This window comes from Chanodichthys erythropterus, chromosome 17 (assembly GCF_024489055.1).
Source record: "Chanodichthys erythropterus isolate Z2021 chromosome 17, ASM2448905v1, whole genome shotgun sequence".
In the NCBI taxonomy this organism is placed as follows: Eukaryota; Metazoa; Chordata; class Actinopteri; order Cypriniformes; family Xenocyprididae; genus Chanodichthys; species Chanodichthys erythropterus.
In genome coordinates, this window is record NC_090237.1 from 10,986,532 (window position 1) to 11,005,892 (window position 19,361).

The following is a 19,361-nucleotide window of genomic DNA, read 5'->3' on the forward strand; positions in this document are numbered from 1 at the left end:
ACGTTGTCGGAGTTGTGAGATCCAGGCGATCACTGGACGCTCAGCGCTCATGTGCCCAGCCGAGAGCAGCCTTACCTCGGCTAGTCCTTCTGACGTTTGCCGCTGGCTCCGTTTTGGCTGAGGGCAACATGACGTTTCATAACTTTATATATGGCTATTTAACTTTTGTATCCTACTAAAGCGCTGATTTTGTACGCTTGACTGAATTGATTGCTTTATTTCTTATTGTATATTCTTACCTTTTATAATGACTTATTGATCATTAAAACTGACATAAAACAAATAGAGACATGGTTTTGTTTTATGTTATAGCCTATTTCATTTTATTACAGTGAAGTTAATCAGAGTGCACAAATATTATTACATTTAATATTTTTTGAATATATACGAAAAGAAGCAGGGTTGTTTAATATTTCGTTTTGTTATAAATATATGCACATTGCAGATAATCAATCACTCGTTGCCTTAGGCTATTAATATGTTTATGTTTGTTTTTTTTAAATAAAACTAAAAGAGGCAGAGTGGTTTAATAACAAATTTTGTTTTATTCTTGGCTAAACTATACATAAAGAGATAACGTACTCGGTTACGTACGTAAATTCGGTTCCCTGAAATACGGGAACGAATACTGCGTATGGGGAAAAGCTCCTTTTTCCTCCTTGCTGAAGCCTTTTACAATAGCGCAGTGAAAACTGCACGTCTATTGGCTCAAAGGAATGAAACTCTTTGAGCCAATGACGGCGTGGCACAGTCGCGCGAGCCAATGGCGAAATAGCGCCAACAAGCCCGCCAAAACGGGCGTGGCTTATGGCTATATAAGCCAGCATTTCGCCATTGGATTCAGTTTTAGCTTGACTGAAGTGACGATACTGAGCCGCAGTGTCGGGGCATGGCATAATACGCAGTACTCGTTCCCGTATCTCAGGGAACCGAGTACGTTCCCTTTCGATACTCTCACTCATACTGCGTATGTGGAACGAATATAATCATGCCGTGCCGCGACAGGGAATGCCAAAACATAACTTGAGCGCCGAGAGGCCCAGAGGATATGCGAAGGGCTGAAAGCCGTCGAACCCTGGACACAGGGGCCAGGAGGCCCCTCAGAGCGTGTGATGACAGTGCTCAGGGAGGCCATCTTTTTCTCACTGAGAGGACCCGAGTATGTAAGGTCGGGATGTCCAAGTTATAAAATCTGACAAAAGTGGACGGCGAGGACCAGCCGGCCGCCTCACAGATGTCTTTGAGAGAAACGCCACTAGACCACTTAGCGGCTCCCATCGAGGGACCATAGGTGCAGAGCCCACAGCTGGGGCTGGGGGTGCCAGACTGTCCCGTTCGCCTGAGAGAGGAGGTCTCTTCTCATGGGGATAGGCCATGGGTCTCTCGTGGAGAGCCTGAACAGCTCTGAGGACCAGGTTCGGGTCCTCCAGAGTGGGGCCACCAGCAGGACTCTGTGTTTGTCCTCCCTGATTCATCTGATCACGCAAGGGATCATTGCGATCGGGGGAAAAGCATAAAGGAGGAGCCTGGGCCAGGTCTGGGCCACGGCATCCGTCTGTTTTGAAAAGAAGGTTGGGCAGTGAGAGTTGTCTTCTGAGGCGAAGAGGTCGACCTCTGCCTTCCCGAAGATCTCCCAAGTCTTTCGTACCGTTTGAGGGTGGAGCATCCACTCGTCTGAGGGGACGTTGCTCCGCAATAGCATGTCTGCCCCAAGGTTCGACTTGCCAGGAATGTGTGCCGCTTTGAGCAACTGCAACCTGGGCGTTGCCCATTCGAGGAGTCGCTTTGCCAGGGCGCAAAAGCGGCTGGACGAAAGGCCTCCTTGGTGGTTTATATATGACACGACCGTCATGCTGTCCGACTGGACTACAACGTGGTGTCCTTCCAGGAACGCCTGAAAAGAGTTCAGGGCATGCTCTACTGCCAGCATCTCGAGGCAGTTGATGTGCAGATGGCTCTGCTCGTGAGTCCACGAGCCGAAGGCTGGTCTGCGCTCGAAAACGGCGCCCCAACCCGTGTTGGAGGCGTCCGTCGAAAGCACCTTCCTTTTTGTTACCGCCTGAAGGGGGACTCCATGCTTGAACCAGCTGGGGTTCGTCCAAGGTCTCAGGGCTGTAACGCAGGCCTGATTGACCCTGATAAGGAAGCGGCCGTGCCGCCAAGCATGTATTGGAACCCTGAGTTTCAGCCAGTGTTGCAGAGGCCGCATTCGTAGGAGGCCGAGTTGCAGTACTGGGGAGGCGGAAGCCATCAGCCCTAACATCCTCTGGAAAGTCTTCAGAGGGTAACGGGCATTGTTCCTGACTGATGCCGAGAGCTTCTGAATCGTCATGCCCTCATGCGGACTGAGTTGAAAACTGCGCCCAGGAATGTGATACGCTGGCTGGGGAGCAGTGAGCTCTTGGCAAAATTGATCCTGAGTCCCAGGCACTGAAGGTGGCTGTGGAGCACGGATCTGTGGTATTCTAGCTCGGTACGAGACTGGGCCAGTACGAGCCAGTCGTCGAGGTAATTCAAAACTCAGATCCCCATCTTCCTTAGAGGGAGAAGCACCGAGTCCATGCACTTGGTAAACGTGCGGGGAGCTAGAGACAGCCCAAAGGGCAGGACCTTGTATTGATAAGCCACACCCTCGAAGGCGAATCTCAAGAAAGGCTTGTGGCGAGGGGCTATTTGGATGTTTAAGTACGCATCCTTCAGGTCCAGTGAGAAGAACCAGTCCCCGGGGCGGAATTGCGCGAGGATCTGCTTCATTGTCAACATTCTGAACTTCCGTCTCATGAGGGAGAGGTTCAGAAGTCTTAAGTCTAAGATGGGTCTGAGACCGCCATCTTTCTTGGGGACAACAAAGTAGCGGCTGTAGAAGCCCGACTCGCTCTCTGCGGGGAGAATGATTTCTATGGCTCCCTTCTGTAGCAGAGACGTCACTTCTGCGCGGAGGACATGAGTGTCGTCCGTTTTGACCAAAATGGTGACCACACCGCTGAAGCGCAGCGACCTGCGGGCGAACTGTAGGGAGTAGCCGTTGGATATGGTCCCGATGACCCACTATGACACTCCAGGGATGGCTTGCCAGGCCTCGACCCGTGTGGCCAGGGGTTGAATAGCATCCAGTGACAGACCGCTGTGCAGGGGTCTTTGCACCGTCGTTATAGAAATGAGGAAATTTGCTCTCTTTTGGTAATGTAAAAATATTGGGCTCGCCATTAGAACGGCGCTTTGTGTGGGCGCAGTCATTGTGGGCCCAGGGGACATAACCCGATGAATTCCAGCACCCGGAGCAAAGCGAGGTGGTAGGGAATGTAAACGAGAGAGCTTTTGGGGCGGTCCGGCCGTGGCGAGACCTAACCCCATCCTCTTTCTTCCTGCGTGATCAGGAAGACGCCGGAGGTGTTGGGTCCAGCACTATCTTAGGGCGGGGACCCTGGCATCTCGGGAACGTGGAGCGTTTCGCTGGGCGGGCCCGTAGGCGCTGCTCCTTGGGTGGCGCTGGCTGTGATGCGGAAGGGGCAGGCTTGCTCTGAGGCTGGGTCGGCGCAGGTTTGGACAGACTTGCAGCAGAAGAAGAGCTGGAGCGCTTCGGCAAGAAATGTCGCATTGCCTGGGACGATTTCTGCGTGGCCGAGAAGCTCTCGGTTAACCCCTCCACAGCTGACCCGAAGAGATCTGAGGGCGAGACAGGGGCATCCAAGAAAGCCATCTTGTCTGCGTCTTTGATCTCTGTGAGGTTAAGCCAGAGATGGTGCTCCAACACAACCAGGTTGGCCATGGACCTGCCTATGGCCTGGGCCATGGTCTTCGTGGCGCGCAGGGCCAGGTTGGTTGGGCTGCAGAGGTCACGGAAGGCCGGCGCATCGATTCCAGACTCGTCCAGGGAGCAGAGGAGTTTGGCCTGGAAGACCTGGAGGACGGCCATTGAGTGGAGCGCTGAAGCTGCTTGCCCTACGGAGGAGTACGCTCGGCCGGCAATGGCGGAGGTTGTACGGCAGGGCTTAGAGGGAAGGGCCTTCTTGCTCTTCCAGCCCACGGCAGCGGGCGAGCAGAGGTGAGCGGCCACGGCTTCGTCGAGCTGCGGCATCTGCTCATAGCCCTTCTCACGGGAGCTGTCAACCGAGGTGAGAGCAGCGGGTGAAGAAGTGCGAAGGCGGGTGGAGTAAGGGGCGCGCCAGGACTTCGTGAGCTCTAAGTGGACCTCGGGGAAGAAGGGCGCAGATCGCTGGCGAGGGGTCTGGCGGGGCCCCGGCAGAAACCACTCGTCCAGCCTGCTGCGAGTCGGCTCTTCAGGTGTGGCCCATTCCACATCGAGCTCCTCGACGGCCTTGGAAAGGATACGGATGAGCTCGGCGTCCGATCCAGGCCTGGAGTCAATGGGCTCTAGTGACGGCAGGGGGGCGGGCTCTTCGTCACCGACCCACTCCTCTGCTTCAGATGCCGTGAGCAACATGGAGTCGTCGGGCTGCTCATCCTCTGAGCCGCCGAAGGAGATGAGGTCACTCGCTTCGGCTGAGGGACGCTGCTCTGGGCGTGCGAAGAGGACGGGGGACGGCTCTCTCACAGAAGAGGGAGAGGTCGGCGGGCGCTGGGCCGGCGTAAGCTCTCCCATCTGCGAGCGCTGAACTCCTCTGCCTCGCTGTCTTTTCCTTGCCGGCTCGCGGGTGGAAGAAGACGGGAAGGCTTGGGAGGCGGAAGCGCTTTCAGAGAAGAAAGCGATCCGAGCGCGGAGAGAAGCGAGACTCATGCACTCGCAGTGCGGGCATGAAGTCTCAGTGAGCGCAGCGTCTGCATGGGGCCTACCCAGACATCTGACACACTCACCATGGCGGTCGTCGTCCTGCAGGTGCCACAGGCGTGGCGCGGCATACTTGGGTTGCCGCCGCCATAAAAACGGTCGGTATAGACCGCGAACGGAAGCTCTGAAGCAGCAGCGGTGAACCGCGTTGGTGCGTTCAAAAACGCTCGCCGGATGGCAGCAGGAGACTCGCTGAAAGCGAAACCGGAAGCTTGCGGCGGGCGGTGAGAGCAGCGCTCTGGGTGGCAGTCTTCGGCGGCGGATTCAGCTGTCCTCTGCGGGGCCTCTTCCACGGCGTAGAGAGCTCGTTCGGCGGCGAAAGCGATCAGCAGGATCCAGCGAAGCGTAGATCATCGCTGAAGGAGAGAGAACTGAATCCAACGGCGAAACGCTGGCTTTTAAGCCACGCCCGTTTTGGCAGGCTTGTTGGCGCACTATTTCGCCATTGGCTTGCGCGACTACGCCGCGCCGTCATTGGCTCAAAGAGTTTCATTCCTTTGAGCCAATAGACATGCAGTTTTCACTGCGCTATTGTAAAAGGCTTCAGCAAGGAGGAAAAAGGAGCTTTTCCCCATACGCAGTATGAGTGAGAGTATCGAAAGGGAACCGGAAAAGCCAGCGCGAGCTGAGTGACGTTATCAAGTACGCTGCTATTCCATTTGCAGAATCACCGGACTTGTGTTCTCCCGTCCACGGGAGCTCGTTCTCCTGAGTCGAACTTGCCAAGTCCTAACTACCGAGGACGCAAGTCCGAAGTTTGCGAACTTGGTTTTGAGAAACGGCCCATGTCTTCTAGAGATCACTAACCACGGCTTTACCATCCAAATAAACACTTTTCAAGACAATAAATACACGATTGAGACGATGAATGCATGTATTGCCTCTGAATTTGCGTCTGAATAGTGCTGGCTCCGTGGGCGTGGCCGCATTAGCGGATAATGAGCTGAATCACAGACTTCTGACATGGCTCTCTTTTCATACAGATTACATAAACACAGAATGTTTGTTTTCGTTTTACTTGCACGATTTAAAACCTGACATTTCAACGTTTCTTTAGACGTAAGTGTCAATTTTTGTCATTAGTATTCATAAGTTACAGATCATGTTCTGAGAATTATCAGATTGGACTTCGTTCAGAGGGAGAGGAGAAATCACGCATCATGTTAGTTTTCTTTATTTTACAAAAAGCACAACATTGTGTTTTTACTCTGAGCGTACACAAATAAAAGAAGACATTCTATAGTTTCAATTGATATATTACTTATGTCTCTATGACACGAAATGACGGAGTATTTTAAGTCTGTTTTGCTGCAATGTGAAAAAAATCCTGCAAAACACGCCGACGCGTTTGTGAAAACATAACCAACGCCATAAGCAACACTGTTGCCAGTAGTTTACTGTGAAATTGAGTTTTGTGGGTCACCAGTGTGCTAAAGAGTAGAGCATGTGCTTAGGTTCAGGAGAAGATCAAGAGGCATTCGTGATATGCTGCATGTTGTTTTATTTAACAGGTGGTGACTGTGTTGTTGCTGGTGCAGTGAAAATCTTTTTGTTTAAAATGTTTGTATTGAACTTTAAAGAAATAAGTTTGTAGTAATTATATGCTCATATTATTAACATGTAATAAAAATTAGTTTGTAAACATAAATGGCACTCTAACAATTTGAGGCAGTTGGTTTCTGCAAAAGAAATGAGGTAACACTAGTTTTAATTTAGTGCATGGTATATTTAAAGTAACATACTGTAGATTACAGTAAATAACTGGCAACAGAGTTGCCAGTATTCTACTGTAAAAAAGCCCGGCAAGGTCTAACAGTGTATGTATTGAAGCGGCAGTGGTTTCCAGAATCCACCCCTTCACCTCTTATCTCTGATCAGACTCCTCAAGATCTTTTGTGAAATTGTTCAAAACTGGGTTTCGGGAATTTCTGTTGATCTAAACTCTACAGCTATGGACTCAAGAACAGTGTTGGTCTTATTATGGATGTTGCTGTCGTCCTCCACTGGAATCAAACTAGATGGAAATGGTTATGTTGATGTTACCATTGCAATCAGTTCAAGAGTACAACAGGATAACACGCTCATTGATAAAATCAAGGTAAATATATACTTTTTTGTCTATTTAACAAAATGTGCATGAATGGTTTTAGCGAATTTTGTGAAAGATAATTCTGTGCATGAATGGTTTTAGCGAATTTTGTGAAAGATAATTCTGTTGCAGATTTAAAGAAAATCATAAAATGAAATACATAATCAAGTTTCACTGATAGTTTCTGTGAATTAATAAATTAAAGTATAATTATTTTTATAAATACTGTACCACACATTTTGAGTTTTTCTCATTTTTCATTCTGACAGGACATGGTCACTAAAGGGTCGATTCATCTTCATCAAGCATTGGATAAAAAGGTTTATTTCAAAGAAGCAACGATACTCGTTCCACCCCACTGGAATAGTACGGAATTTACCAAAGCAAGAGCCGAGTCCTATGAAAAGGTACAGAGAATTATGCCATTTTATCTTACATGTCAAATATTGATGTTTAAACATTTCATTAACATACTGCTGACAATTTCAATGTGAAATGCAGGCAAACATAAGAATTGATAATGCTAATCCAGCATATGGTGATGAACCCTACACTCTTCAATATGGTGAATGTGGAGCTGAGGCTCAGTTCATTCATTTCACCCCAAACTTCCTCCGAGACGACACACTCATTAAGACTTATGGGTCAAGAGGTGAATGTCATTTGTTATCCTTCAACATTTGTGCAGGTTAATGTAATCTCTTTGTTTTATTAACAAGAATGTTTCTTTGCAGGAAAGGTCTTGGTTCATGAATGGGCTCATCTGAGATGGGGCGTGTATGATGAACACAGTGAAACAAATCCATTCTACTACTCTAATGGCCGTATTGAAGCTACAAGGTCATAAAACTCTAACAACAACAAAAACATTATTACAGTCTTATTATTACGATCATAACCATTGATTTCCTGCTTATCTTTAGGTGTAGCAAAAACATTGAAGGTCAGTTTTATGATGAATCACTTCAACCGTGCCAGACTGATCCACAAACTTTACTACCAACTAAGGGGTGCAAGTTTTTTCCTAACAAATATCAAAACACAGACAACTCTATAATGTTCTTACCAAGCCTGGATTCGGTAAGTACAGATTTGACATGTTCCCACACATGCAAAAATGATCTTTGACCATTTGCAACATATAGAATGATGTAATTATTTCAAGTATTTTGTTTCAGGTGAGCACTTTTTCATTTTGTCGTGAAAACGAGCACAATTATGAGGCCCCAAACTTGCAAAACAAAAAATGTGGCAAAGCAACATGGACTGTGATATTTGAGGATTCTGTTGATAAAGACGCACTTCGTTCTCTGAAACCACTGCTGTCCTCTCCACCAGCGCCAACTTTCAAAGTTGTGCAGCGAAAGCATCGGGTTGTTTGTCTCGTCCTTGATGTCTCAGGAAGCATGACAGTATGCCATAACATTAACTTTACTTGAAAACAAAGATGCTTCCATTATAACCTTTAATGCTTTGATATGATCTTAATAATTTTGAATGAGTATAAACCTGACATCACATGCATTTTTTTATTGCACCCCTTTTCTAGGGCTCCAGAATCCTCCGACAGCAGCAGGCTGCCACACATTTCCTGCAGACCATCATTGAGGATCAAGCCAGTGTTGGAATTGTAACCTTTAGTTCTGATGCTTTAACTCTGAGCCCCTTGACTACTATTGACAGTGAATCCACACGAGAGAATCTCATCAAATTGTTGCCAAAAGTAGCAGGTGGAGGGACATATATTTGTAAAGGCCTCAATCTTGGCTTACAGGTGCAATATTGATCATGTTTATGATGTGTTAAGTATATAGCCTACAGTTTGTTTTATACCAATGTTCTGTATTTGTCTTCAAAACTTAAAGGTACTCAAAAATGACAATGGGAATGTGATAGGGGATGAAATCACTTTTCTGACAGATGGTGAAGCATCAGACAATATTAATAGTTGTGTCCCAGCTGCAATTGAAAGTGGCGCCATTATACACACAATAGCTTTGGGTAATAAAGCAGATAAAGCACTGAGGGAAATGGCTGACAAAACTGGTAAGTACCATCATCACATAATGATCTATGTGTTTGGGACATTAACAGAACGTTCCCACACGGTCCTCTGTTGGTCACACTGTTAGACCTTGCCAGACTTTTTTACAATAAAATCATTTTCAGCACAATGGTGACCCACAAAACTAAGTTTTACAGTAAACTACTCTCAACTGTATTGCCAGTATATAACTGTTTTTTAACTTACAGTTTGTTACTGTTAAAGTTTGGGTGTGTCTTTTTAATCTTACACCTTTAACCCTTTCAACCCCACAGGAACATCCTCTAGTGTCCACACTACAGAGTAAAAGTAACATTGACGCTGTGTTGCAGTGAGACAATTAAATTAATATTTAAGTGGTGATTGAGCATTAATGATGAACACCTGCTGATAACAAGCAGAACTACTGAAAAGAGGAACAAGAACGGGAAAAAATGCGAGCAGAACTACAACTGTCTTTCAGCCATTACACATTATTACACTTATTACTGACCAGATTAACTTTATTTCTACAGAAGATCTTATTTATTCTAAGTTTATATGTTGATGTTTTATTGAACATGTTTGGTTTGATGTCACCATTGAGGAGAATAATGTTTGCTTTAGTTGAACTCTTGACCCATGTCTTTTTAATACATCTTTTTTTTTTTTTTTTCTCTGGCTGTTTACACTTTTTTTGGCGAGTCATTTGCTGTGGCATAAACAAATATGGAAATTTTTTTTGAGTGCTTATAGATATGCATTAGTAAATACATAACAACGGCTTTTGATTCAATGAATACATACTGTGTTTTATTAATTATTACTGTTAACAGACTAATATTTTACATTACCACCAATGTGAAACTACAACAAGAGTTCAACAACAATCATCTAAAGAGAGTTAAAAACTTTTAAGGATCATGATCACAAAACAGATATCAGAAATCATATCAAAAATCAGCACATCAATCTAGACAATGGTGGCAATAAAAAAGGACCATTCAGCTGCATAATTTATTCATGCTGCAGTGCATGCTGGGAGTTTTGTATTATGCTGGCATCCAGCATGCATTGCAACATTAAACATTTGAATGTCACCATTGTTGAGATTCATATTCTGATTGTTGATGTCTCTGCTGTCCAAGTTAAATAACTTCTAAATAATGGAAACAATGCTGTTTTCTATGCTATTGATTCACATAGTGTAATCTATAAACATAAAATGTGCATTGAATTAAAGAGTGGACACAGGAAGAGATCAGTGAATTAAACAAGTCCAAGACTCTTACGTCATCACAACAGACAAAAAAAAAATGGACTTCATGATGGCTTTTTAATTTTTTTTTTGTATTTTTTTTTTGCATGTTTTATACACACCCAGAAAAAGCTAATGTTAAAGAGTCAAGAGCCCAACTAAAGCAGACACTGGTCACCACGATGGTGACTGCAAACTTTAATACATTTTTATGTTCAATAAAACATCAACATCCAAATCTGTTAATTCTCAACAAGAACTTCTGTACATGTATGAAAGAAATAATGTCAAACTGGTTTGTGAACTGGTTTGACACTCAGTGTGGCAAAGTCAGTTGTAGTTCTTGTGTTTCTGCTCATCTCATTTTTCTGGTGTTGTTTCTCTGTCGTTCAGTGATTCTGCTAATCAGGTGTTCATCAGTGTCTGAATTCACTCACTTCTTTTCATTCACTCTGTCAAGTGGACTATATTAGTGAACTAATGTAGGGAATAGTGAGCGAGGGTATAGGGTGTGATTTAGAACACAGCCTCTGAATGTAGACTTTGAGCGATAACTCACAGTATATTCCTGTAGGCAGAGGTGGGTTAGAGGGGGTCAGAGAGTAAAAGTCCTGCCATATTTTTTTAAATCAGAACTTAAATTTTTTTATATATATATTTATATATAAATACATACATATATATATAAATAAGTAAATAAATGCAATTCTAACTAAGGTTGGGCTCTAAATGAGTTATACTAAATGAGTTTTTTTTTTTTTTTTTTTTGTTACCATAGTGGTGAAAATGTGTGCTTGTGCTTAGGTTGTGAGTAGCTGTTGTACACACACATACATGTTCCATAATTGTTGAGTAAAGCTGATGACCATAAGTTTGCCATGTAAATTATGTGCTGGCCTTCAAGCTAATTTGTTTATATATCTATAAAAACCCCACTAACACAACTTTTTCATATTAAGTGTAACATTTTCAGCTTGCAAGTAATGAGTATCTTCTTATTACTAGCTTCCACACAGTTAAAGCTTGTTGAGAACAACATAGGTTTATTTTATGTAGCCACCTAGAGCCTAACCACAAGGCTTACACTTCAGCATAAGGGTTACCTCAAAAAATCAACATAACATAAACTCTTTTAAATGTCAAATATAACAGAACATCAAACTTTAAAAGGTATTTCCCTTTAATAAAAACCACATTAAACAGCACTTCATTTCAACATTTACTGTCCCGATCTATTCCTATGCAAAGCATGCTGGGAACTAGAAATTCACTGCCCAGTTTCAATCAATGCAACATAAATGATTCATGTAGTCCCAACACAAATGGTTTAGGTTAACCTAACATTTTGCAAATTTAATTTCATTTAACATAATACAATTGAGTTCAAAATGCCAATTAAGTAAAAAAATAAAGATTTATGGTTCAGCTTATTTTATTTAAATAAACTGAGCAAGTAGCTAGAATCATTTTTTTGAGTGTGTGAAGTTTTAGCTCAAAATATCCCAAAGTCATTTTTTGAACTGCCTACTCGCCAGGCACGTGCACACAGACATAAAAGTGGGCTTGAGCCCCTGCCCTTTTTCTTCCTCGAGAGAAAGTGCCCTTTTTTCTGGGGTGTTTTTTTTTTTTTAAATAAATAAATGAATAAATATTCCTCTTTGTGCACAGATTCCCTGTCAAAAATATAATTTAGAAGAAATCTACTGATGCAAACAGACAGATAGTAGTAGGCTTAATGCATGATGTGTAAATTAAAAAAGGCAGATTAATCAAATAATACATAGTATATCCACTAGATGGCAGCATATGCCTATTTTCAACAGGGTTGATCATGCGTTGAATGGTGTTTTGCATTTGGATATATATTTAGACATGATCAAAAACAACTTTGTCACAGTTTAGTTAATTTTTTTTAACTGTTAAACAGTTTCCGACTGATCTTTAGATATCACTGTGCCTCTCTCTCTCTCTCTCTCTCTCTCTCTCTCTATGTGTGTGTGTTGTTGTTGGGGATAAACAGTTTAGGACCCTTAACTACGTCATTACTTCAGGTTGAATGATCCTGATTGGCATAGAAAAATAGACTAATTTGGTAATCTTGCACACATGGACAGATAGTCAGAAGCATATCTCTATTCGTCACAGATACACATGATTCACAGCTTCTTCAAGGTTGAAGTTGATCTGAACTCTGCTCTGAGCAGGAAACTTCCCCAAAACATACTGATAACATGTTTGTTTGTTTCTCTCAGTGAGAAGTACAGACAATATTCAAAATTATTTTCTAGTGTTTGAAAAGGAAAATAAATGCTTTAACATACGTTGAAGTCATTCAAACAATTTAACAGAAAGATAAATGTTGATTAATAACTTAAAGGTGCCCTAGATTCAAAAATTTAATTTACCTTGGCATAGTTAAATAACAAGAGTTCAGTACATGGAAAAGACATACAGTGAGTCTCAAACTCCATTGCTTCCTCCTTCTTATATAAATCTCATTTGTTTAAAAGACCTCTGAAGAACAGGCGAATCTCAACATAACACCGTTACGTAACAGTCGGGGTGTATGCCCCCAATTTACATATGTCAGCCCATGATCGAGGCATTACACAAGGGCAGCCAGTATTAACGTCTGGATCTGTGCACAGCTGAATCATTAGGCTAGGTAAGCAAGCTAGGACAACAGCGAAAAATGGCAGATGGAGCAATAATAACTGACATGATCCATGATATCATGATATTTTTAGTGATATTTTTAAACTGTCTTTCTAAATGTTTCGTTAGCATGTTGCTAATGTACTGTTAAATGTGGTTAAAGTTACCATCGTTTCGTACTGTATTCACGGAGACAAGAGCCGTCGCTATTTTCATTATTAAACACTTGCAGTCTGTATAATTCATAAACACAACTTCATTCTTTATAAATCACTCCAGCAGTGTAGCATTAGCCATTAGCCATGGATCACAGCCTCAAATTCATTCAGAATCAAATGTAAACATTCAAATAAATACAATAATCACATAATCCGATGCATGCATGCAGTATGCATAACGAACACTTTGTAAAGATCCATTTTGAGGGTTATATTAGCAGTGTAAACTTTGTTTATGCACTGTTTAAGGCAAGCACAAGCTCTGGGGGCAGAGATCGCGCGATTTAAAGGGGCAGCAGCCTGAATCGGCACATTTCTAATTATGCCCCAAAATAGGCAGTTAAAAAAATTAATGTAAAAAAATCTATGGGGTATTTTGAGCTGAAACTTCACAGACACATTCAGAGGACACCTTAGACTTATATTACATCTTGTAAAAAAAACATTCAATGGCACCTTTAAAAGATATATATTGAAGCGGCAGAGGATTTCAGAATCCACTCCTACAGTGTGTGTGTGTGTTACACTCTTGATGGTTTAGAGTTTAACCCTTTCATTTGTGTTTTTGACTGCATTAAAGGATAAGATATTTCGGTAACACTTTGCAAAAAGGTTTCATTAGTTAATTACTTTAGTTGACATGAACTAAGAATTAACAATACTTCTAAAGTTTTTATAAATCTTAGTGTATATTTTAATCTATTAATGTCAGTTACAGCATTTACTAATTGGCTACATTATTAAAATCAAATGTTGTATTTGTTAACATTAGTTAATGCACTGTGAACTATGAACAGCTGGATTTGTATTAACATTAACAACAATTAATAAATAATGTAACAAATATAATGCTCATTGTTAGTTTGTGTTAGTTAATGCATAAACTAATGTTCATAAATAATCTCTCTCTCTCTCTCTCTCTCTCTCTCTCTCTCTCTCTCTCTATCTGTGTCTAATTGCTTGACAGCCTAAATTATAATATTCATGTTATGAATATCTGTTTATTATCCAGTGCATATTTCTCATATGTTTTATGTTGGAATTAGGGGGTAAATTTATCACAGCCAGTGACGACATTCTCTCTAATCAGCTACTGAATGGATTTTCTTCACTCACAATAACAACAGGAGATCAAACAAAAGACCCAGTTCAGGTTTGACAAGTGATCGCTCATTGCTCATGGCAAAATACTTTAAGATTATTATGATAATTAAAACATAAATTTTTATCACCACTTTAGATAGACAGTGAGGGAATAAAAACATCAGACTGGTTCAATGGGACAATATCAGTGGATCAGACCATTGGTATCAAAACCAGCTTTACAATAACCTATGAAACAAGTTTACCTGACATTTTCATACAGTCACCAAATGGCTCAACCTACTATCAAATGCATATGCGTCATGATGAACCAGCAAAAACAGTCAATTTAAAAGTTCCAGGAACTGCACAGGTATGACAACCTGCATCAGATTTCATTAGCTGCGTTTCCACTGTCAGTCCAGAAGTGAGCTAGCGTGTACCAGGGCCAATGTCACTTCCGGGGCTTCCTCGGGGCCAACAGCCAGGGTTTTTTTGCCTGCCGAGTACCTTGGTCCAACGCGGGCCAACTGGGGCTTGAGGAGTGGTCACGAACAGCTCAAAACACACTTTCAGACATCAGTGAGTGTTTGAAATAAGTTCCTTGCAATGTGATGGGGATTCTGACACCGTATGAGGCAGAGGCATATCATCGCAATAATAAATACACACATTTTTGTATAATAACACTAGGTTAGTTTCACTTTCGTTGCTGCTTCCACTCATTTTTGTCGAGTTTGCTTTGCGTGAACGTTAAAAGCTGCACACTGATTGGCTGTTGTCGCATAATTCTGCTGATTGGCTCTTATATCCATATAGAGTAAAAATGCCTAGAGGTTATCATCGTTATCGACATATATTTTCTCGTGATTCAATAGGATATTGTTTATCAGCACAGCCCTACCTCATGCATCCTCCGAATTCCTGTGAAAGAAAGGTGCATTTGAAGCTCCCATTCAGAGTGTCCTACTTACTTTTCTGCGACCTCTGGAGGACGCAGCCTTTGAAATGAGACACGGCTAGACACTCCAGTTAACTCGTAACTCCTGTTTTCCTCTCATGAGCTCCCTCAGTTGCTCTGGCTGAAAGGATAGACAGAGAGATCGCTTAAAGTACCTCCTCGGATTGCAATCATCACATAATTTCGAGGAAAATTAATATAAATGCTCAGAAGTGTAACATAAAAATATGATATTTTATCAATATTTATCTAAATATGTAAGCCTTTGGAAATATGTAAATCATTGGTCAAATATTGTTGTTGGAATCTTAAGTCTTTAAGTAACACCAACCGTTTGCTTCTGTCATGGTCATTTTGCTAGTTTTCAGTCAGCTGGTGAAATGGTGAGGTCATGCGTTGTTGTTCTGTGGAGGCATGTTAAGGATGGGTTTTAGGGGAGGGCTCTGGGTCTACTGGCCCGACAGTGGAAATGCAACTTGATTTTGGCCTCGGTGCTTGAGGTCCGAGGCTATTGTCCCAGCACGGCACGTTGTTAACCCTGGCTCGCACTGGTCCGACAGTGGAAAAGTGGCTATTATCTTTCCTAAAAAAAATTATTTATTATTCATCTAATAATACTGTTGCGTGTTTGCTAGCCTGGGGACTGGAAGTACAGTATCCAAACTACAATAAGTCAGTCTCTGACTATAACAGCAACAAGTCAAGCGGCGAGTGCTGATGTTCCCCCTATCATAGTCAAAGCCCGCATGGACCAGCAGTTCAGTGACGGCACTAAACCCATGATAGTGTTTGCTGAGGTCAGTCAGAATTACAGGCCTATAATAAATGCTGAAGTGTGGGCTACGCTGGAATCCGATTCTGGGTCTGCACAAACATTACAACTCCTGGACAATGGAGCAGGTAAATTACCCAGAATTTTGGTTTAAATTGTGCACTCAACTTAAAATAAAAATAAATAAAGTGTACAGTACCTTTCCAAATTCTATAACTCAGAGATCCATCTTTTTCAGGAGCTGATGCTTTTCAAAATGATGGAATCTATTCCAGATATTTCACAAAGTTTAAAAATGGGAGAAGCAGCTTGAAAGTAAGAGTGAAGAATCAAGATGGACAAGCCAGATTTACTCTCGAAAAAAAGAGTTGTTTCCCACCGGGATACGTGGTAAACGGTAAACCCTTGGTGGTTTTGAAAATATGAAACGAAAAACTTACATTCAGACCAACAGCACAATCGTGAGCACAATCTCTCCACTGTAGCCCTGATGCCTTAGTAGTCTATGTTTGATGACATTGCAGGATATCCTAAATGAATGCATTTTGTCAAATGAAGTGATCTTCAACAGGTATCCCATGCTCAGTGAATAGAGAGCAGTGAACACTGCGTAGGGACCCTGTTAATTGGAATGCAGCTCGTTTTGAATGAATCATTTGACATAATGATTTAGTTCCTCACTCATAAACACACTTGTATCTATGTAACCTGCAGAAAGAGTTAATGAATTCATGCACAAACTGGAACAATATAAATGTCAGTATATTTAGCTACACCGCTGCTTGGCGAAAAAAACTCAGAAAGAATCAGGCAGATTCAAGTTCTTCTAATTTCAGGTGTGGTGGAGCTGAACACTACAAAGCCTCCAGTTTCTGAGGAGGTTGGAAACTTTACCAGGACAGCCACCGGTGAGAGTTTTGAAGTGGTTTTTACAGGCTCAACCCCACCAAATTTCCCTCCTAACAGAATCACAGATCTGAGTGCTGAGATCCAGGAGGACTCTGTGCTTCTCAACTGGACGGCTCCTGGTGAGGACCTCGACCAAGGGACAGGTAAAGCATACAGTTACTATACCAGCAATTAAAATTTCTTTAACGTTTTCACTGACAACATAAAAGTAGAGTCAAATTTGGAGAATTAAGATGAAATAATGAAAATTTAATTGTCTTGCATGGCATGTTTCTTTACCTTTAAGCTAAATCCTATGAGATCAGGTGGAGCTATGACCTTCAAATGCTTCGTGAAAACTTCAGCAATGCTCATGTAATCAACACAGCTGCCGTCTCACCGCTGGAGGCTGGATCAGCTGAACAACATTCATTCAATCTCAGTTTCACAATCCAAAATGGCACCACACTTTTCTTTGCAGTTCAGTCTGAGGACAAACAAAATGCGAAATCTGAAACCTCTAACATTGCTCAAGCTTCAAAGATCCTCCCTGATCCAAACCTCCACGGAATATCAAACCAAGGCTTGAATTTGACAGTTCTTGTAATTTCATTGTGTGTAGGTCATATGGTCATATGCTTTGCTTTTGCTGTAATCATATGGTTAGTGAGACGCAGAAAACGCCCTGGTCAATCCGATGCAAACAAATAAATCAATCCTTTTGTCTAATTTGAACATAACTATGTACATCCAACAACTTTAGAACATTTCTTAAAACAACTCTTTCTATCAAACAGAATTTCTTATTTTCTCAATTTTTTATTTTCTGTATTGCCATAGAATTCTCATTTGTAACAGATTCTCAGTTGATTTATCTTCCTCTGAAATGTAAGAACCTTTAAATACAAAAGAAAAAAATATATTTTTGTATAGTAAGGCATGTATTAAACTTTGATTGTGATGATTTAAAGCACATTTTGAGATAAGTCATTCTTTGAATTTTAAATGGCATTTTTATGCCATTTCTATTTGTTTTTGGTCTCTAATTGTCATGCTTGAATGCTCAAAAAACATTATTTTTCGCTTTATTTTCTGTGCATGCTGTCACCGTTTTCATAGATTAGCATTTTTGTAGTTTACATAAAGACGATAAAGGTATTATTTTAAAAAAACTTCCACTTTGAAACCCATTTTTGAAACCCATTTTCAATCGAGTCTCTTCAGAAAATTTGGACTAAACCAACAGATTAAATTTAGGCTTTTATTCACATATAAACATTGATCAGTGAACACAAACAAAAGCTCAACCATACTTTCTTGATGTGTGAGAACAAACCTTATTGGTTCTTGCAAAAGCTCAAATGTGCTGCGTAACACAAGAATGAACCTCACTGGTTCTTGCACATCAAGCAAACATGCTTGAGCTTGTTTAATAATCATAATAATAACTTTATTTTATATAGCGCCTTTAAAAGCAGCTTCTCAAAGCGCTGTACATAAGAACATAAAATCACAACAGAATATAACAATTTCGAAAAAAAAAAAAGAATAAGAAGTACAGAATTAAAAATACAACTAAAAGCAACTTAACAAAATAAAATTACATAAAAGCTTCCCTAAAAAATAATGTTTTTAAAAGCATTTCGTATCTCAACAGGCAAGGAATTCCAGAGTTAAGGTGCAAGATTTGAAAAAGCCCTATCACCCATAGATCTCAAGCGAGTTACAGGGACAGTTAAAAGACCAGCATTGACAGATCTAAGATTTCGAACTGGGGTGTAAGGTGTCAAAAGGTCAGACAAATATTAAGGTGCCAAATTATTTAATGCTTTGTAAGTCAGTAGTAAAACTGAGGGCTGTTTCTGAGGGCTGTTTGATAAAAGATGCTAAGAAAAGCAAGGATTAAACTCCAAAATCTGACTTGAATTAACCTAACAAATGAGTTGGGGCTAAAGCGGTTTCATAAAAGGTAATTGATGTTCACGCAGTCCCACTAATTCGATCCAGGATTACCTAGTCAAGCTAATTTCGTGTGCACGCTTTTTTTAAGCAGCCCTAGAGGTCGATCATGGATCAAAACAATCCACCATAGGAAACAGCATACATTTTGTGCTATATTTATGCACTTGAGACATGGTGTTTTCCTCAGTGCATAACTTACTTTTCACAAATTTATTCTCTATCTGTAAATGTTAGAAAGTTGATGCAAAAACTTGAGAAATCCAGGCCAGTGTCTTTTTTTGGAATGATTTAGTCAGATGACATTGGTCGCAATAACAAACACCAATTTTAAAGCAATTATTTTAAGCCTAGGCATGCCAGAGTTAAGAGGAAAATTTTCTTAAATATATTCTATCATTCATCTATGTAATAAAAAAAGTATCCTTTTTATAGTTGTTCATGAGCTGTTCTGATAAAAAAAAAAAAAAATATATATATATATATATATATATATATATATATATATATATATATATATATATATATATATAGATCCATGATCATAATCTCTGATGACAGCATTTGCGATATAATGATTTTACAGTTTTGGATTTTTTTTTTATAAAAAAATAAAATAAAATAGCCAGAATAAAATATCTATTAACCAAGATGGAGTGACTAAAA

The 19,361-nt window shown here is 41.2% G+C and overlaps 1 protein-coding gene across 1 annotated transcript; it reads left to right on the forward strand.

Moving 5' to 3' along the window:
* Positions 1-6,740: 6,740 nt before the first annotated feature.
* Positions 6,741-17,447, forward strand: LOC137004144 (calcium-activated chloride channel regulator 4A-like). The gene is made up of 14 exons (XM_067364350.1): positions 6,741-6,887; positions 7,148-7,285; positions 7,380-7,530; positions 7,613-7,718; positions 7,802-7,958; positions 8,057-8,290; positions 8,428-8,652; positions 8,744-8,924; positions 14,079-14,185; positions 14,273-14,488; positions 15,712-15,976; positions 16,087-16,245; positions 16,685-16,900; positions 17,044-17,447. The coding sequence occupies exons 1-14, from the start codon at positions 6,741-6,743 to the stop codon at positions 17,445-17,447; spliced, it is 2,706 nt and encodes a 901-aa protein (XP_067220451.1).
* Positions 17,448-19,361: the final 1,914 nt, after the last annotated feature.